This window comes from Martes martes, assembly GCF_963455335.1.
Source record: "Martes martes genome assembly, chromosome: 15".
In the NCBI taxonomy this organism is placed as follows: Eukaryota; Metazoa; Chordata; class Mammalia; order Carnivora; family Mustelidae; genus Martes; species Martes martes.
In genome coordinates, this window is record NC_137903.1 from 52,696,065 (window position 1) to 52,717,586 (window position 21,522).

Genomic DNA, 21,522 nt, shown 5'->3' on the forward strand with positions numbered 1-21,522 from the left:
ATTATATCATTTTGTTTGTGCATACTTCAGTTTACGTCTCTTAAAGATAGACTTTTTTAAAAAAAGTAACCAAATAGCATATGACACCTGAAAAATATATTAATAGTTGTTCCTTAATATCATAACATATTTAATCAGAATGTACATTTCCCCGCTTACCTCATATCTTTTTTTTTCTCCCTAATCTTTTTTTTCTCCACAGTTGGGGTTTGGGTTTTTTTTTTTTTTTAATAGTCGGCTGCTCACTATATTTGATTGATAAATCTTTTAGGTTGCTTTCTTTTTAAGCTTCATTATAGAAAATATGAGACATACATAAGCATGGAGACGGAGATGAGATGAATCCCAAGTACCCATCAAATGACTTCATCTGCTGTCAACACATTATTTCATCTGTAGTCTTGCTCCTTTCTCCCACATTCTTGAATTGAGGCAAATTCTAGACATCATGTAATTTTAGTCATAAATATGCGATTTTTTTTTTAAAGATTTTATTTATTTATTTGACAGACAGACATCACAAGTAGGCAGAGAGGCAGGCAGAGAGAGGGGGGGAAGCAGGCTCCCCGCCAAGCAGAGAGCCCAATGTGGGGCTCGATCCCAGGACCCTGAGATCATGACTTGGGCCGAAGGCAGAGGCTTAACCCACTGAGCCACCCAGGCGCCCCTAAATATGCGATTCTTATCTCTAAAAAGGATGCTTTAAAAAAATTATCGCCAGGGCACCTGGGTGGCTCAGTCACTTGAACATCTGCCTTCGGCTCAGGTCATGGTCCCAGGGTCCTGGGATCAAGCCCTGTATCACACTCCCTTCCTTGGGGGGCGGCGAGGGGAGCCTGCTTCTCCCTCTGTCTCTGCCTGGCGCTCCCCCTGCTTGTACTCACTCTTGCTCTCTTTCTCAAGTAAATGAATAAAATCTTTAAAAAAAATTATCACAATATATTGTACTTGAAAGACGAACAGTAATTCCTTAGTATCACCAAATATCTGGCATTCAGATTACCTGATTATCTCATAAATACTTCTTCAACAGTTTGTTCAACACTAGATCTAAACAGGTGGTCACACATCGCATTTGGTTGACATATTTCTTCTGTTTAAGTTTCTCTTAATAGGTCACCCTTCTTTTTTTTATTTTTTTCCTTTTCTTGCCATTTTTATTTCTCGCTGTTATTTACAAAACAAAGTCTCTTGTCTCTTTGAATTTCTCACATTTTGGGTTTTACTGATTATATGTCTAAGGCATGATTTTTAAAAATATTTAGTCAATAATCAATTTTATTATTATATTATTAATTATGTTAATTTTTTTGAGGCATGATTTAATATGTTCCTCTATCCATATATTTCATGGAAGCCAGTAATTAGCTCTAGAATCTTGATCAGATACCAGTTCATTTGGCAAGATTATTTCATTGGTGGTATAGTGTACTTCCCATTGCACTGAATTGGGAGGTTAATGATGTCTGTTTTTTCCCCCTTTCTGGGATGTTAAGGTTGATCAGTTGGTTCATTCATTATAAAATGTCTCATCAGGTTTTTGCATAGTGGTTTTAATTGTTCTTGACGATTATTGCCTAGGTTCATTATTTTGTTAGGGAAGAGGATGTATTTAATACAACCAAAAATTGGTTCTGTCATTCAAAATAGTTCTACATTAGTATTATTAGATTTATTAACACATAGTAAGTCTGTCTTAACCACCTTGAGTGGAAATCAAGAGAAGTAATGTTTAGGAAGAGTGCCTGTAAACCATCAAATCTATACACATATTACTTACTATTAATCAGGGACCTTGTTAAACTACAAAAAAATAGGGAATTTTTTTCAATAAAAATTATAAATTTTTATCTCAATAGCCCCTCAGAAGGATTTGAAAAATGACGTATCAGTCAGTCCTCAGGCACAGGAGACCACAGTCCCCGAAAGTACCATTGAAGAAGCTCAGACCCCAGACCCTGCCTCTGGTCTTAATGAAGTCGTCCACCAAGGGGTAGAAACCATAGTTACAGGAAGTGCAGACGCAGATGACACAGATGATCAATCAGACAGTCCAGATGGGACAAATTATGGGAACGATCCAAAGGCTAAAACACAACATGAGAACAACCAGAGTTTTCAGGAAGAACAGAACCTGCCAGAACCCACCAGATCTCCAAGTGACAGGGTAGAAAGAGAAGATGCAGTCTTACGGAGCAGCTCTGCAGCCCTGCCTGAGGAGGTGAGCAGCGGACCCGGAGTTTCACCGGAGCCACCCGCTGCAGACCCTCGGGATGCCCAGAGCCCTGAGCATTCCCCTGCAGCGCCAGAGAGCCAGGCTACCATGAGGAGGCGACTGCTGGCACCAGGTGAGGAAGCCCATTGGACTTTTTGTTTTGTCTCGCTCTGTTGCTGAGGACACAGCATAGGTCAGGGGCCTTCTTTTTAGAGAACTTCTCTTCATAGGATCAAGGCCACTTAAAGAGACATGACCGAGCTGAGATTAGAGTGAGGTTTCTCATCTCCTTGACTAGCTCATTGCACTACTTAACTAGCTTCCAACACATAAACTGCATTTTTTAACTTTTTAAAAATTATTTATTTATTTATTTCAGAGAGAGAGAGAGAGAGAGAGAGTTAGAGCCTGAGAGAGGGGAGGGTCAGAGGAAGAGGCAGACTCGCCGCTGAGCAGGGAACCTGATGTGGGGCTCGATCCCAGGACCCTGGGATCATGACCTGAGCCCAAGGCAGACGCTTAACTGACTGAGCCATCAGGTGCCCTTTAACTATTTTTATTTACTTACTGTTTGTAGTAATGTAGTATGATTTTTAAAAAGAGATTGACTTTTTAAAACTTCACCTCTGGCTTTTATTTATTTTTTAGGAACACATTTTTACTTAACATTTTTTAAATCTTTTTTTTTTTTTGAAACTAAATGCTATATAAATCAAGAGATGGGTATATTTAAAAATCAGCATCAATGGTCCAGTGCCCTTAACTCAGTCATATTTTATAGGACTTTGAGCAGATCAGTTAATTTCTTTCTATATGATTTTCCCCACTTGTATATTAAGGAGAGTAAATATCCTATCTTCTATGAAGATAAAGTTGCAGTGGTTAAGTCCTTAACTGGAACACAAAAGAGACATGAATTTTAGTTGTGGCCCTACCACTTGCTAACTTGGGTGACCCTGGGCAGGTCTCTTAACTCCTTGGTACTTCAGTTTCCTATTTGTAGTATGAAAAAGTTGGATTAAGAGCTATCCAAAAGCTGGTCTCTCCCAGCTCTCACTGTCTATAATTGCATGGACAGATTTGTATTTTGTAAGTACACAGAACAGCAAAGTCTAAAATGCCTGTTTGCCAAGTGCAAAGGAATATAAAATGTAAGACATTCTGTTCATCAGGGACTCGACTAAGGGCTGGAAATTCATGTTTCACAATAAGTCAGTGACAGATCTCAAATAATACATTTCATTCACTAATCATTAGCATAGTTTGTAACTTCAGTGAAGGCAAGGACTACATCTTTGTCATTCATTGTGTTTCTGTAGCACCGGGCACAGAGAAGCAACTTTATGAATAGTTGTTACATAAATGAATGAATGTGACTTATATGAACTATTAATCTTCCATCAGATTTTCACCAGTAGGCAGGTTCACTGAGTAGAGGAAGAAAGTATTGTTTTAAAAATGCAGGCTATGCACGGGAAGCAACTTAATATAATGGAATGAGCTGACCTAGCAGATGAGAAGCCTTGTTCTAATCTCAGCTTAGCCACATCTCTTTATGTGACCTTGGGCAAAGCCCTTAACATTGCTAGACCTTTTGCCATGATAGGTAAGGAGGGGCTACAGTAGGGGATCAGTAAAGATCCTTTTATATTCTGTGATATGATATTTTAAAGTCCATTTTTTGGGGTGGGCTTTGACTCAATACACGACCCTTTATAGGTGGAGATGATCTTATTTATGTTAATGGAATACACCGTAAGCACACATCTCGGCTGTAGAGTGACCAACAGGGATACAAAATACTGCCCTCCTTTTCACCCACACATTTTAGATTGATATCTCGCCCCACACCTACATTTTTATGTAATTCACCAATTTTCTTTACTTTGTATTCCTTGCTTTTTATACTTCCTTCACTAAGAAGTTCAAACTTGCTTTTGTAAGCTGTTTTGTAACTGTACAGTAATCTCTCCTATCTCTAAACTTAGAGTCTCTGTTTTTGTGTACTTGGGGTCTTGCCACATGACTTGAACCCTGGAGTTAGAGTACCATTGCCCTGTGATACTGAGTCTTGTGTTCAGCTAACACTTACTTTTTTTTTAAAGTGTTTTATTATGTATGCTTTATTTATTTTTAATAATTGTCATTTATTTAGAGTAAGCTCTACTATACCCAGTGTAGGGCTTGAACTCATAACCCTGAGATCAAGAGTTGCGTGCTCTCCCAACTGAGCCAGCTAGGTGCCCGCAGCTGACACTTCTTAAATCCCTTTTTAATTTTGTACATTTTCTCGAGACATATTGTAGATAGGTTTGGCTGTAATATTAGGACACTTGTTTCTTTGTCCTTGACGTGAGGACCAGTGAGGAATAGTGACTGTAGCAACAGTAACCCTACATGAATTTTATAGCACTTGATTTTATTCTTCTAAGTAGAATAAAAGTAATAGCCTTAAGGAAAAGACAGGAAAAAAGTTAGCTTTGTATACGATTTTACAAAGTACAGAAATCCTCTCAATCTAATAATTTGGTTTGGTAAGAGGTTTAAAGTATGTGATACCCCATTAGTGTATTTTCTGCAAATAATATTCCTTTTCTCCCCAGAGGCTGAGAGTCATCAGCAAGAAACACAAGAGTTGGAAGAAAACAAAGAGAATGCACCGGATACCATAAGAAAGATGGATAAAAAGGATCTTTTGAGTTATGGTAGGAGAAAAAAAAAATTGGTCTTATTGTTGCGTTGATTCACATTCAGAAATCCTCAGAGAAAGGGAGAAAACTAGAACTAGAAAACTAACAGATTCACAGTTTTAACATTGTTTTATATTGTGGTGTTCTGTTTTGTCTCAATTCCAGTAGTTAACTTACCGTGTTCTGTTAGTCTCAGGTGTACAGTCTCGTGATTCAGCAACTCCGTCCATCACCTGGTGCGCATCATGGCACGTGCCCTCCTTAATCCCCGTCACCTGTGTGCCCATCCCCCCACCTCTCCCCTCTGAGGACCATCAGTTTGTTCTCTCTCTAGAGTCTGTGATTTTGGTGTGTCTCTTTTTTTCTTCCTTGCTCATTTGTCTTGTTTCTTAAATTCCACATATGACTGAAATCGTATGGTATTTGCCTTTTTCTGACCGACTCCATTTAGCATTATACTTTCTCGCTCCATCCATGTTGTTGCAAATGACGAAATTTCATTTTTGGGGGCTGAATAATATTCCATTATGTATGTGTACATATACACACACACCACATCTTTTTCCACTCTGCTGCTGGACACTCAGGCTGCTTCCATAATTGGGCTGTGGTAGGCAATGCTGCAGGAAACATAGGGGTGCGTGTATCTCTTTGAGTTAGTGTTTTTGTATTTTTGGGGTCAATACCCAGTAGCACAGTTACTGGATGGGAGGGTAGCTCTGTTTTTTACTTTTGAGGACCCTGCCTACCGTTCCCAGAGCGGCTACACCACCGGAGCTTACATTCCCAGCCAACAGTGTAAGACCCTTCCCCTTTCTCCGCCTCCTTGCCATCTTCACCTGTTGTTTCTTAGGTAGTTGACCTTTGCCATTCTAACAGGCGTAAGGTGATACCTCTTTGTACTTCTGATTTGCATTTCTCTGATGAGGAATGATGTTGAACATCTTTTCATGGGTCTGTTGGCCACTGGATGTCTTCTTTGGAGAAATATCTGTTCATTTCTTCTGCCCACTGTTTAATTTGATGATTTGTTTTTTGGGTGTTGATTGGTGTAAGCCCTTTATAAATTTTTGATACTAATCCTTTATCGGACATGTCATTGGCAGATGCCTTCTCCCGTTAGGTAGGTTGCCTTTTAGTTTTGTTGATTGTTTCCTTTGCCGTGCAAAACCTTTTTATTTTGTTGTAGTCCCAATAGTTTATTTTTGCTTTTATATCTTTGCTTCAGGAGACATACCTAGAAAAATGTGGCTATGGTTGATGTCAGAGATCTTACTTACCTGTGTTCTTTTCTAGGATTTTATGGTTTTATGGCTTCAGGTCTCACATTTAGGTCTTTAATCCATTTTGAATTTGTTTTTGTGTATGGTGTAAGAAAGTGATCTAATTTCATTCTTTTGCATGAAGCTGTCCAGTTTTCCCATCACCATTTGTTGAAGAAACCATCCTTTTCCCCCGTTGGATTTTCTTTTCTGCCTTGTTGAAGACTAATTGACCATATAGGCATGGGTTTATATCTGGGTTTTCTGTTCTGTCCCATTGATCTGTGTGGTTATCTTCGTGCCAGTACCATCCTGTTTGATCACTACCACTTCATAATATACCTGCAAGTCTGGAATGGTAATACCTCCAGCTTTGATTTTCTTTTTCAAAATTGCTTTGGCTCTTTGGGACCTTTTGTGGTTCCATATATATTTTAGGATTATTTGTTCTAGTTCTGTGAACAATACTGTTGATGTTATGATAGGGATTGCATTAAATCTGTAGATTGCTGTGGGCAGTTGGCCATTTTAATAATATTTGTTCTTCCAGTCCGTGAGCATGAAATGTCTTTCCATTTCTTGGTGCCATCTTCAATTTCTTTCATCAGTGTCCCTTAGTTTTCAGAGTACAGGTCTTTCACCTCATTGGTTAGGTTTATTCCAAAGTGTCTTACTATTTTTGGTGTGCAAGTGGGATTGTTTTCTTGATTCCTCTTTCTGCGGCCTCATTATTAGTGTATACAAATGCACCAGATTTCTGCACATTGATTTTGTATCCAGCAACTTTACTGAACTCAATTATGAGTTCTAGTAGTTTTCTGGTGGTGTCTTTAGGGTTTTCTATATAGAATATTGTGTCATCTGCAGCTAGTGAAAGTTTCACTTCTTCCTTACCAATTTAGAAGCCTCCTAGTTCTCTTTGGTGTCTAATTACTGTGGCTTGTTTTAATATGTTTTTAAAAAGTGTTTGATAATAACTAATAGTGAAATAGAGCAATAGAGTTTTAAGGATTTTTCCTTTAGGGGCCCTGGCAGATATTTCGCCATCCTTAACAAAATGGGAATTCGCATAGGAGGAAAGGCTTTTCATAAATAAGAAACTAAAACTGCTTTTTAATTACAGAGTATTTATTAACCTCTCAAGTGGCCTTTCCACATTTTGACCCATAAAGGACGAATTGGCTTATTGTGGGTAACAGGTACTTCGAGAAGGTGGAAGACTGTCCCGATAGTTCCAAATCACATCATTAGTTGTAGCAACAAATATATAAGCTTAACTTTATTTAACTAATTTAACAAAAATACTGTATCTTCAAATACTTCAAGAAATTAGAGAGTAAGTATTTTTGGTAGACTTTAATATCTCAAACTTCAGAGGATATAGGCAAAAGAAACTCTCCACAATTAGTGAAATCCGACAGTGTCTCTAATGCATTTCAGTTCACCCCAGGTTTTGTTTCTGATCGATGTTCTAATTTTGTATTTTATTTTCCTGTTTTCTGACAGGCTCCATCTTTCTTTGCTTCCTGGTTACGACTGTTGTTTTGATAAGTTTTGTTAATAGCTACTGTTCCTCTCCAGCCCAGCAAGTGCCCAAAAATCCAGCTTTAGAGGCCTTTTTGGCTCAGTTTAGCCAGTTGAAGGATAAATTCCCAGGCCAGAGCTCCTTCTTGTGGCAGAGAGGACGTAAATTTCTCCAGAAGCACCTCAATGCTTCGAACCCCACCGAGCCAGCCACCGTCATATTTACAGCAGCTCAAGAGGGAAGAGAGACCCTGAAGTGCCTGAGTCACCTCGTCGCGAATGCCTACACCTCCTCCCAGAAAGTCTCCGCCATTCAGATTGACGGGGCTGGAAGAACCTTGGAGGACAGTGACACGGTCAAGCACTTGGTTGACATGGAGCTGAGCTCGGGATTCGAGAATGGCCAGAAGGCTGCTGTCGTACACCACTTCGAATCCCTTCCTGCGGGCTCTACCCTGATCTTCTACAAGTATTGTGACCATGAGAATGCCGCCTTCAAAGACGTGGCCCTGGTGCTGACTGTTCTCCTGGAGGAGGAAACGTTAGAAGCAAGTGTTGGCCCAAGGGAAACTGAGGAAAAAGTGAGAGATTTACTCTGGGCCAGGTTTACCAACGTCAACACTCCCCGCTCCTTCAACCACATGGACTCGGACAAGCTGAGTGGGCTCTGGAGCCGCATTTCACACCTGGTGCTGCCCGTCCAGCCTGTGAGGAACATAGAGGAACAGGGGTGTTTTTTTATAAGCTAAGCACCAAGTCGGTTTCGGAAGGCACGGATTTATTAAAAAGTCAGTTTAAAAACCTGTTTCTGTGGAAGGAGGTTGATGAAAAGCCTGGCAAGCACAAAGGAGCTTATTTTAGAAAAAACAAATTTCATTTTTTAACTTTTGTATTATCTTTCTAAGTTTGACAAAACTTTCTAAGTTTGACAAAACTTTTCCTGGCCTTTCAAGCCAATCAGGTTTAAAATATGCATAGAATATATAACTGAAGCTTTTTTTTTTTAATCCAAAAATATAGCCACAGAATCATTACATGAGAAGATAAAACCTTCTCAGAATGACTACAGAGTGATTTTTGTTTTCTTGATAACGAGCCTTTTGGCTAGTGTTGGACTTATGGACTAGAGCAATTATAGTTACGAAGCAATGGTAATTAAAAACTTTTTCTATCACATCTTAAATATTTTTTAAACTGATTTTAATAACCAGTCATGGGATTACATCTTACACTAATTTGCATTTTTGAATAGTTTGAAAAGAAATATGAATTCAAATACTCAGCTGTATGCAAGCTCTTTGCTTTTTATTCCATTAATGGGCTGAGGTAAAAGTAGCTGTCCTCATGAAATGTTCTTAAAAATTGGAAACAAGGGGGAGATTGTTTAGAATTGTTGGAAATGAAGAAATTCCAGTGGACAATATCTTTTCTTCAGCTTCTTGAATGTTTTAGAGCAGTGGTTTCTAAGTTGTGTCTATTGACAGCCCTCCCCTTCTGATCATAGCAGTTCTGCTTTTGACTGCTTTATATAGTGGGAGTCTCCATAAGATTTCGTTGGAACAAAGAGTTCCACTGATAATGAAATTTGAAAATTGCTGATTAAGTGAAAAAAAAAAACTTAGAAGATAGGAAAATAATGAATGTATTAAATCTTATGAGTTGGAAGAAGATGAAATATAGGTTTATTGTACAGAATGCTATTTATGAAAGATAAAGACCTATAGATGAAAAGAAGAATGTGTAAGTTAGTATTTGGTAAGCATATTTCTGATGCTGTTGTTAATTTCTGTTGATCATCATTTCTGTCTCCCTTGAATGGGATTTTATAATTGTCTAGGATGAGAGTTTGAGTGCCATTTAAGCAGAACAGATTTTTAAGAACTAATTGAACAGTAGGTTTTATATGGGTACAGTAGCGTAACTGCACCATGCTGTTTATTTCTTTTACAGTGATGGAACATTACATAATGTGGCTCATTTCTCGACTAGATGGTTAGAAATACCATTAGGCTAACAATTAAAGAAATGCAAGAGGTATTATCCTTTGCAAAAGGAAGCAGACATGGTAAATAGATTCTAAGAGGTTTTAGTGACCAATATTAGTTGTTGAACCGTGTTCTGTGATTATAAGAAGGATTGAGAACAGTGTTCATGGAGATAGTAGTTGATTGGCATTGCAGCTCTGAAGGCAGAACTCTACTAAAATTATCTTGACCTAAGGAAAGGTCTGTTCCATGACACGGCATCCCTGGGGACTATTACCACGATCCTGGAATATTGCAACTAAGTTTTGGCCTCTGCTGTCGTGAGAGCGGAATATGTATGTATATATAATATATATGTGTGTGTATGTATGTAGATCTTCCTAGTGTTTCCAGAACACTTCCATCCTTTAATCCTGTGACTTCTTTCATGCTTTAAGCATTTTGACGATTCAAGCATGAAGGAAGTCACATGATTAAGACATGGAAGGATCTTTTGAAACACTAGGAAGATATAGGGATCTTTATTGATCCCTAAAAGGAGATTACGGAGACATGGGAGAGAAACCTATTGGAAAATATCTGTCACAGGAGAAACATATAAATCTGTTCTAACCAGGGCCTTAAGGTGGTGTTCAGTTGCGTGTAGGGACACACCTGAAAGAACTATTTACATTTGCGACTTTGTGAAGGAATCTCTCGAGTAGATTTGAGGAAAGACCTGCCTGAACAAAAAGACAAAGCATAGTAAATATCCTATCAGTATCAATCCAATATAAAATCAGAGAAAACTGACGAAAAATTTATATACCACGTTTGAATTTTTTTCTGTATTTCTAGATCTCAGGTGCCAGCTAGTGTTCTGTCACACAAAACCAATGGTGCCTTGTAAAATTGTTCTGTTGGCCTGCTGACCTGTGCTACCTCAGATCTATGAAGAACCAGTATGAAATGTGTATAGCTATCTCCTCTATCAGTGATTCGAATCACCAATGAAACAAAAATTTTTGTTTCTTCATTCAGTTGAATATGGTTTTTCATCACTTCCTTTCAATATAATTTAGCAAAAGCTTTCAAAATGGCACTTTTTTTTTTTTTTTTAACGTTCAGGCTTTGTTAAAAAAACACTTTTCCTTCCTTGTATAAGTGCAATCAACTAAAACTATTGTCCGTTTTCTATCTACTATTTCAAAACTTACTTTAAAAAGAAGCAGTATATTAGTTTTGGCTCTGTTCATGAATAAAATGATTATTTTTAAAACATAAAACTTTATATTTTTAAAATGTGAAATAATTAAAATTTATTATCTAATGTCCTCTTAAGTTAATTTTTATTCAGTTGTTTTGTTTTTTCGAGTTTCCAGATTTTCTTTTGTGTATCTGGTAGTTAATCTTTCATTACTTTTGGAGTCTGTTTTTTTGACTTAGAACAGGGACTTGTGGGCATATGATACCATACATGATACCATACATCATTGTTTAATTATTATCGCAGAAAAATAATTACATTCTGCATTAAGATGAATTACTTCTTGAGTGATACCAGACTTCCAGAAGAAACTGGTGTAGAATCAGATACTGTCTCTGGACTTTGGAGGTTTTTCACCTTTGCGGTAAATTTAAGTTTCCCAGTTCGTTTTCAAAGATTGGCAGAGAAGTTCCAGGGACTTCCTGTCACTAAAAGTAATAATGCTATTGTTTCTGTTTGTATTTTTTAAAAATTAATAAAATAGTTTAAACATATTTCCTTTGAAAGCCTCCAAGCTTTGTGGTAAGGCTCAGCAAGCCTGTGACCTTTCCCCCTCTAGCTGATGACCCTGTTGAATGTGCAGAGCTGGCCTGGGTATGTTCTGATTACAGACACCCAAGGGGCTTGATTTCTGGAGAACCCTGGGACCACATCAGGCAGCACACCACAACGGGGAATGACTGTTGCCAGTTTTAAGCTGCAGCCTTTGCCATTTCCATAGGTGGGCTCCCACTGGACAAGGCTATACAGGTGGTTGGAGACCAGCCTGAGCTCCATTGGTCTGCAGGACCACAGCGGCCAGAGCCCACTGATGGGGGTGCATACATGGGCCATGCAGGTCATGGTAGGCCGGGGCATGGAACAGGCCAAGTGTAGGGAGAGGCCAGATACCACAAATGGGCCATGAGGGTCCACAGCATTTGCCTTATTTCAAGACCTAACCTCGACAAATATGCATATTCCCCCTGAAGGCAAAGCTGGAGGAATCTGAACCATCTTGCCAGGGCAGGGCCAGGCAGGCTAGCCGGCCTCCACTAAGGGACTCCTGGGAGCTTAGATTCCTGATAAGCCCTGGATCCCATCAAGCAGTCAAAACGAGGACTTGATGTTACATCAAGTTAGAGCTGGTGGTGGCAGTTGGGCCTGAACTCCACAGGCCCAGGGGCTCTAGTTGCCCAAGACTGGCCAACAGCTTGTGCTGTGCGTGTATGGGTGGTGCAGGTCAAGGAAACCACGGAACTTGCTGTGAGTGTCGGGAGAGGTCGGGTCTAAACTGCAGGCTCTTGGGGCACTATGGCATTTGCCTAATTCTAAGTCCTTAAGCTACACAATTGCACGTAGTTCCCCTGAAGGTAAGTCTGGAGGATTCAGTCCTGCTTTGCCAAGGTGGGCTATTGGCAGGGATAGCCTTCACGAAGAGACACCTGGGAGCTTTGATTGCTGGAGAAACCGGAAACCACATCAGGCAGCCAGCAAATGGGGACTTTTCTCCAGTATGAACCAACCGGCTAAGAAAGATTTTAGGGAGCAGGCTCCCTCCACCATGGAGCCCATACAGATGGTTAAAGACCAGTAGGCATTCTGCAGGGCTGGAGGGTCTCCACTGCCCCAGGCAGGCTGCAGGGATGTGAACGGACTTCACGAGGGCTCTGCACAGTGCCGGGTGATGGCTGCTCCCAGAGTGGGTTGTTGAGAGCACAAAGCCTCTGCCTAATTCTAAGCCTTAATCTACGCTCACACACATACTGCCTTGTGGGCACAGCTGGAGGACGCTGGATGGCCTTGCCAAGGTGGGGTGGGCACACTGGCTGGGATAGCTTTCACTGAGAGACACCCAGGATACCAGTAGGCATCCAGTCCACATGGGGACTGTTGCCAGTTTAAAGCTGTCACCTCTGAAAGATTCCGAGGGGCACTCTCCTCTGCCCGGGGGCTGTGCAGGTGGTTGGGGAGGACTGCTGATAGGGTCTGTGCTCATTAGGGCAGTCAAGGTCACTGGAACCGGGCAGTGTCAGGAGAACCAGATCTCAAGGAGGATCTCTTGGGGATCCGTGGCATCTAATGTGAATATTTCCCCCGAAGGCAAAGCTGGAGGAGTGTAGATTGCCTTGCCGGGGCTGGTCAGGGTATCTTCCAATAAGAGACAACTGGGAACCTTGATCACAGCAGAGGCCCAGGACCCGACAGCCAGCCAGTCCACATGGGGACTGCCACGTATTTTAGCTGATGCCTCAAAGTGATTTTCAGGTGGGCTCCCTCCACACTTCAGGCCATGCAGGTGGCTAGGGATGAACCTGAGCTCCACAGTTCTGGAGAGTTCTGGCTGCCAAAGTTTGGATGGCAGGGCACATACTGTGCACGCGCAGTTCACGGCAGTCAAGGTCACCGGGCACTTGCACAGGGTAAGTGTAAGGATAGGCCAGGCATGGCAGCGGGCTACCATGGGTCTAAGTCATCTGCCTGATTCTAAGCCCTAACCTACACAGATGTATATATTCTCTGTAAAGGCCACACTGAGGATTCTGGGCTGCTTTGTCAGGGGTGTGGAGGGCAGGGAGTGGAAAATGCGGTTGGCCCACATATCCTCCAGTAAGAGACACCTGGAGCCTTGATTGCTGCAGAAGCCTGGGACCCCAGCTGGCAGGAAGTCCGAATGGGACAGGCTCACCCATTTCAGCAACTGTCTCAGAGCACTGAATGGTGGGCGGCCTCACTCCACACCTGAGACTACATGAAGGTGGTTGGCCTGGGCCATGGCTCCCAGAGACCCATGATGCGGACGGGGGGCTGATGGGGTGGACACTGCATACATGCAGATCATACAGATCAGCAAATCCGGGGACTGGTACTGGGCAACATCAGGGGAATCTAGGGTCCGGAGCTGGCTCTTGGGAGTCCGTGGTCTCTTCCTACTTCCAAGCTCTAACATACACAAATGGGCATACTTCCCTTGAAGATGAAGCTACAGGAATCTGGACTGCGCTTCCAGAACTGGTCCTGGCCCACCCACTGGGGGTCTCCTTCACTGAGAGCCACTTGGAGCCTTGATAACTGGAAAATCCAGAGACTCCATTCTGCAGCCAGCATGAATGAAGACAGAATGTTGCCAGTGTAAAGCTGCCGCCCCACGAGGATTTTCAAAGGGTGGTCTCCCTACACCCAGGACGTTATATACATGGTTGGAGACCAGTCTGAGCTCCACAGACTAGGAGTGGCCCCCACTTGTTCAAAACTGTTGAAAGAGGGCAGACTGCCCGTGGGTGGGCCCTGCAGGTCAGGAAGCCGGGCCCTCGATGGGCAGCATTGGGAGAATCCTGGTAATAAGGACAGTCTGTTGGGAATACAAGGCCCCTGTCTAATTGCGAGCCTCAACTCACACAAATTCGCATATTACCCCTGAAGACAGAGCTCCACGAATCTGGATGGTCTTACCAGGGTGTGGCAGGGGGTGCGGGATGGCTTGGATGTCCTTCACTAAGGGACACCCGTGAACCTTGACAACGGATCCACCCAGTACCCAAAAGGCATAATAAATTGCACATAGGGGCTTACTGTGGCCAGTGTGATGCCCCAAGTCGGAAAGATTTTGGAGCGTGGTCTCCTGATGCCCCAGATGCGATGCAGTTGGTTGGAGCCCAGCTCCCAGGCCTGGAGCACAAAGGCTGCCAAAGGCCCCTGACAGTGTAAGTGTGCACGTGTGTGGATCGCAGTGGTCGGTGTAGCCAGTGAGCCGGCAGTGCAAGGAGAATTCAGGTATTCAGAGCTCTTGGGGTTACAAGGCAACTGCCTGACTCCCCGGCAGAACCGATGCAAATGTCCCTATTCCCGAGGAATGCCTCCCTGGCATCATCTGTAATGCCTTGCCGGGGTCAGATCCGCCAAACGGGCCGAGTAGCCTCCACTAAGAGCCACCTGGGAGCCCCAACTGCTGCAGAAGCCCGGGAGCCAGCAGACAGGAAGTCCATGTGGGCCCTGACTGACTGTCGCTCATTTCAGCAGCTGCCACAGAGCGATGTCCCAAGGGGGGCGGTGGCCTCCCTCCATCCTTGAGGCTGAACAAGTAGTTGGGGACGGGTTGTAGCTCCACAGGCTTGGGGGCCCCCGGCCGCCCAAGGGCGGCTGATGCGATAGGAAATGTGCATCTCCAAGTAGATCGTTGTTGCCAGGGACCAGGGCCAGGGCACCTGTCAGGAGAGGCCGGGTCACAAGAGAGGGCCCTTAGGGGTCGGAACTTCGGCCTCAGGGCAAGGCTTACCTACCACTGTGGAATATCGCCCCCTGCCCCGCCCTAACTCACAGCTGGAGGCTCTTAACTCCCTTGTGAGGAAGAGGCAGGCCAGGCGGGACAGGGTATCCGTCCACTAGGAGTCACCTGTGAAGCCGGGGACCCCGTCGGGCAGCAAGACCTCACGGGGACTGACTGTTACCCATTTTCTTGCCGCGGTCACCCCAGAGCGATGGTGAGTGAGGCCGGGCTGGGGTGCACAGGCTTGCAGGGCGGGGCTGCTGGGCGGCTTGCAGGTGCTTGCGGCACGTACGCTAATGGTGCAGACCAGGGTAGCTAAGGATCCGAACCGGGCAAGAGCACTGGGGTGGGCTCCTGGGGTGACAGGGCAACTGCGCGGTGCTCAGTCCTAACCTACACAAATGTGCATGTTCCTACTGAAGACCTAACCGGGGTCACCCGAGCTGCCTGGCTGGGGTGGACTGTGCAAGCCGGGGTTGCCTCCAAAGAGGATCAGCTGGGGGCCCGGCCTGCTGCTGAAGCCAGGGACCCCCGCGGACAGTCAGACTACATGACATTGATTCTCACCCATCTCAGCGGCTGCCACAGTGAGGCCTGGGGGGTGGGTTCTTTCCATCCTTGTGGCTATGCACGTGGCTGGGGATGGACCCTACTCCATGGAGAGCCCCGCTTGCCCAAGGGTCGCTGACGGATTTGGACGGCGCATGTACGAGACACGCAGGGCAGGCTGGCCAAGGGCCTGGACCGGGGAGAGTGTTGGGACAGGCTTGGTCACAGGACCAGGTTATTGGTAGTACCTGGCGTCTGCCTAATTCCAAGTCCCACTCAACACAAATGTGTATATTCCCTCTGGAGGCCGAGCTGGAGGGATGTGTGCTGTGGGCCCGGGCAGCAGGGTGGGAGGTCTGGGGTATCTTCCAGTCAGAGCCCCCTGGGGGCCCTACTTGCTGTGGGAGCCTCATCTTCTCAGCCAGCCAGTCTAGACAGGTACTGACTGTGGCTGGCTTAAAGCTGGTGCCTCTCGAAGATTTTCACGTGGTGGGCTTTCTGCACCCGGAGGCCAAGCAGGTGGTTGAGGTCAGGGTGGAACTCTGCAGGCCTGGAGTGGCCCTGTAGGCCAAGGCCAGCTGAAAGACGAAGGTCAGATAGCCAGGTGTCTTGAAACCGTGCAATGCTGGGACAGGCCTGGGCGTTATGGGGGATAACTGGCATCTTCCTGATCCTGATCCCTAACCTACACAAAAAGGTATAGTCCCCCGAAAGCAGAGCTGGGCTCAACCGGGCTGCCCTGCCAGGGCCGGACCTGGTGGGCTGACTGGGGCATCTGCCAGTAAGAGACACCGGGGAGCTTGGTGGCCACTGTAGCCCGGGCCCCATCAGGCAGCCGGTCCTCCAGGGGCCTGACAGTAGCCCATTTCAGTCCCCTCGATTTTCATGGGGAGTGGTCTACCTCTACCCTTGAGGCAATGCAGGTGGTTGGGCCTGGGTCCTAGCTCCAAAGGCCTGGGGGGCCCTGGCTACCCAGTGGTGGGTGAGGGGATGTGCAGGTGAGGCTTGCCTGGAACCTGGAACAGAGCAAGCATCAGGAGATGCCGAGGTCCAGGAGAGGGCTGATGGGGGTCCAGAATGTTGGCCTAATCACATGGCTTACCTTCCATTGTGTTATCTTCCTCCAAAGGCCGATATGGAGGTTTTACAGCTCCCTCGTGAAGGAGGGGCTGGGTAGGCAGGACAGAGAAGCTCTTGACGGGGAGACAGCTGGGAGGCCTGGTGCCTTGTGAAGCCTGTGACCCCATCAGGTGGCAAGTCCATGTTGAGATTCACTGTCTCTCATTTGTAGCTGTTTGCTTGAAGCAATCTTCCCAAGGTTGGGGCCTTGTGGTAGTTTCATAAGCTCGGAGGGCCAGGTCAGCCCAAGGCCAGCTTCCTGGATGTGTGCTGTGTGTGTATGGAAGTCAGTGGGGTCGGTGATCTGGGGCAGGGCAGGGCTGGGTGAGGTCAGGTGAGAGGAGGAGGCTGTGGGGGGTAGAAGGCAGAGGCCTGACACACAAGGCCTATCTGTCCATGCTGGACTATCTCCCTCGAAGGCAGAGCTGGAGGTTTCTCAGCTGGGCCAGGCAGGGCCCAGGCTGGCAGGAAAGTCTATTTTCCATCTGGGGACACCTGAGAACCCCGGGTTGTAGAGAAGCTTGGTACCGCATCAGGCAGCAGGTCCACATACGCACTGGCACCGTTTGCAACTGTAGGCTCAAAGTGGTTGCTGAAGGTGGGCTTCCTCCATTGTGGCATCTGTTGGATGGTGGGCATCCTGCCTGAGCTCCAGGGGCCAGAGGGCCTTGGCAGCCAGAGAAATGCTGACAGAGTGTGGACTGCACATGAGCGGGCCTTGCAGGACTGGAGAGCCGGTGACCTGGGACAGGGCCATGTCGGGTGAGGCGAGGTCACAAGAAGGGGTATTGGGAGAACATGGCATCCGATTAATTCTAAGGCTTAACCCACACACATGTGAGTATTCCCCTGAGGCAGTGGTGGAGGAATCTGGACTGCCTTGCCACGGTGAGGCTGGGCAGGATGGCTGGGGTACCCTCCGATACGGGACGTCTGGGAGCCTTCAGTGCTGGAGAACCCTGGGATCCCTCCAAGCAGCCAGTTCCTATGGGGACCAACTGTCACCAGTGTAAAGCTGTCGTCTCAGAAAGATTTCAGAGCATGGGCTCCCTCTACCATGAGGCCGACCAGGTGGTTGGGGTCCAGCTGTAGCCCCCCAGGCCAGGAGAGCCCCCTGCAGCCCAAGGCCCGATGACACAGGGTGGGCTGTGCACGCACAGTTTGCACAGGTCAGGACAGCCGGGGATCTAGAATAGGGTGGGAGGCAGAGCTGGGGGAGTCTGGCCTGCCTGGCCAGCACTGCATTCTGGGGGCACCTCAGAGACACCTGGCACCTTGATTGCAACAGAAACCTGGGACCCTCATTTGGCAGTCAGGCCACGTGGGGCCCGAGTGCTGGCCCTTTAAAGCTGCTGCTTTAGGGGCGCCCAGGCAGCTCGGTCACCTGAGCATCTGCCTTCGGCTCAGGTCATGATCCCAGGGTCCTGGGATCGAGTCCCACACCCCTCTGCACCTGCCCCTGATGGTACTCTCGCATGTGCGCTCTCTCTCTCTGCTGCTTTAGGAAGATACTCAGTGGGTGGGCTACCTCTGCCATGGAGCCTCCACAGAGGGCTGGGACTGCCCGAGTTCCACAGGCTTGAGGGCCTTGGCTGTCCAGATCCGGTTAATGGGATGTGTGTCGCTCATAGGCAGGCTATGCAGGACAGCTCAGCGAGGAGTCTGCTTCAGATTCTCTCTCTTCCTTGCCCCTCACCATTCTCTCTCAAATAAATAAATACATAAAATCTTCAAAAAAAAAAAAAAAGACACCCGGGCATCTTGATTATTGGTAAGTCTGGGACCCCACCAGGTGGCCAGTCCAGATGGGACTGTCACCAGTTTAAAGGTACCACCTCAGAAAGATTTTTTTGGGGAGTGGGATCTCTTGTCCAGGAGGTTATGCACATGGCTGGGGACGGTCCAGGCTCCGCAGGCGTGGAGGGTCTGATTGCCCTTGGCCGGCCCAGGGAGCATGCCCGGTACATGAATGAGCCTCCCAGTTCACAGCAGCCAGAAACCTATTTATAGAGAAAGTGTTGAGTGAGAGCAGGCCACTGATGCAGCTGGTGGTACAGGGCATCCGAGTAATCCTGGGCCCTAAACACAAATGCACATATTCCTGCTGAAGACTGTTTTCTTTGGGGAGGCAAATTAATGTACACCCATACACCATACACTGTATTTGTGAATTTCACCAGCCTATTGAATATCTCCTCATGAACCATGAAGACCTAATCCAAACCAATGATCAATTAATCACACTAATCACTCCTGTAAAGGGAGATGAAAGGAATAAAGTCCAACTTTAGCTGAGATGCACCTTTACGTGAGTTGGCATAGGGGGAGCAGGCACGTCCCACGTTGACGGAGTGCGGCGCACGTTGCTAGAGAACGAGGGGGATGGTGTTGATGGGCGAGAGAATCTGCCGGGAGCCGCAGCATGGCTTTGGCCACTGCTGTTGAAAGAGCTGCCTTTACTCCCCAGGACCCGTGGTTTTCAGGTCGCGATTTCAGATGAGCAGACGGTAGTCTTGCCCAGACCAAACACTGCCGGACGGTCCTCACAAACTCCCCGTTTGCCGTCTACATGTCCCCTTGCCGTAGTTACTTCTTCATCCGCTTTTGACAAACCCCAGCGGGTCCCCCAGCAGCTGTTCGATTGAGAGCTCATCCATGAGGACAGATGAGATGAGGACATCCTGACACGATTCACTTCACGTTTGTATTGCCAGTGCCAAATGAACGAACCTTCTAGAATGAATGCCTTAAGAAAAAAAAAAAGAGGAGAGTTTTGTTGGAGCCCAAGCCCAGCCAAGCTATTGCTCAGGCTACACAATCTTCACAAAGATCCAGGAAACATTTGGGGGTAGGGTTATCCACATTTTTTACATAAAAAGTTACAAACTATTAGACAAAGGACATTTCATAAAGTTGCAGACCTTAAGTTTCTAGTATACACGGGACTGAATGACTTCAGTCGTGGGGAAACCAGGGAAATTTCTTCCTTTTTCTTATCTTTTGTGTTCAAAATGTTCCTTTTTGGTTACTTTCTTTAATGTAGTAGATGAACACTGGGAGCTCAGGGAAGACATTAGAACCCTTGCTTTGAGGTTTTGCCAAGTCACTGTGATCTTGTTAAATGTTGAAGTAAAGTTTCTCTGGGAGTCTAGGAACACAGTCCGCAAACATTAAAAGTTGAAGACGTCAGGGTGCCTGGGTGGTGTATTCTGTTATGTGTCCAACTCTTGGTTTCAGCTCAGATCACCTTCTCAGGGTCATGGGATCAAGCCCTTCATCCGGCTCCCTGCTCAGTGGGGTGTCTGCTTCTCCCTCTGTCTGCCACTCCCCCTGCTTGTGTTCTCTCTCTCTCTGTCAAGTAAATAAATAAAAACTTAAAAATAAATAAAAATTTAAAAGTTGAAGTTTTCCTTAATCAATAGCAAAACAATTTTACCTCTAATGTATGATTTACCTTTATTATTTTTAAAAACAAAATGTCTTTCTTTTTTCCTTCCTTCCTTCCTCCCTTCCTCACTTTCTTCCTTTCTTTCTTCTTTCCTTCCTTTCTTCCTTAATATCCATACCCAATGTGGGGCTCGATCTCATGACCCTGAGATCAAGAACCACACATGCCACCAACAGCCAGGTACCCCTATATTAGATTAATTTTAGGAGGTCTAATGTGAAATATTTCTCTGGTTATTTTAATAGTTCCTTCATCACCCATTGACCTCAAATATCTTTTTTCTTCTACTGATGCGTTCATTACCTGCTCTATTTTGACACATCCTATCATGTTATGTTCTTTATTTTTTCCTGACCCCAATAGTCTAGCATGAGATTTGGCTTAGAGCCTACTATCCTGGTCTAGTTTCCATGTTATGTATTAACGGGTGGAGGAGGCACCAAGGCCATGATCACCAGTCCTTGTTTCATAGGTATGACTATCCAAAAGTCCAACAGTCATAAAGGTGTTTTGGTTCCATTCCAACAACGTATCTTCAGGAATGTGTTTTCCTTCTATCATAAGGGATCTTTCTGTGGCCTGTAGACTCTACCTTCCCTTTTGATACTGGGGAACTGCAAAAGTGTGGGACCCAATGTCACGTTTCATCCTTCAGGTGTCAATATCTGTTTTCACAGTTGTCCAAGGAATCAGAACCACTAGGGATGTGTGGTGTCTACTCTGCTTCTCGTTGGGCTGTCTCTGATCTCAGGTGACCAATACTGCCCTTATATTATATGCCCTTTATATATTATAAAGATTATAGCTTTTTTAAGATTTCATATATCAACCAAGCTTTACCTTCACATTGACAATCCACACTTAGAGAAACATAGTTTATGAACTTTAAAAAGTGTTTCATTATTTTTAGCATTTTCTCCAACAATTTATGTCAAATTTCCATTGCTCTATTTACTTCCATGTGAAATTCATTTCTGTTTTGTGATGTATTGCTAATTTTATCCACCTGTGTACACAATGTTGACAAAGCTGCCACGCATATGTGTCCAACTGAGATTGTTTGGTTTCAAAATTTTTAAAATCAAATGTGATTTGATCAATTTGAAATTGAGAAAAAGTGGCTGTCATTGTTCCTCCAATTAAACTTCCTACTGGGGGCACCTGGGTGGCTCAGTGGGTTAGGCCTCTGCCTTCGGCTCAGGTCGTGATCTCAGGGTCCTGGGATCGAGCCCCGCAGT

At 45.2% G+C, this 21,522-nt stretch overlaps 1 protein-coding gene across 3 annotated transcripts in view; it reads left to right on the forward strand.

Moving 5' to 3' along the window:
- Window positions 1-11,415, forward strand: part of LOC308355998 (torsin-1A-interacting protein 2-like) — a 34,175-nt gene extending 22,760 nt beyond the window's left edge. For all 3 annotated transcript variants that reach the window (XM_080824589.1, XM_080824590.1, XM_080824588.1), the window contains 3 exons: window positions 1,860-2,348; window positions 4,819-4,920; window positions 7,674-11,415. In XM_080824589.1, coding sequence (XP_080680715.1) covers window positions 1,860-2,348; window positions 4,819-4,920; window positions 7,674-8,440 — 1,358 coding nt within the window. In that variant the 3' untranslated portion in view covers window positions 8,441-11,415. The remainder of the gene's footprint in view (window positions 1-1,859; window positions 2,349-4,818; window positions 4,921-7,673) is intronic.
- Window positions 11,416-21,522: the final 10,107 nt, after the last annotated feature.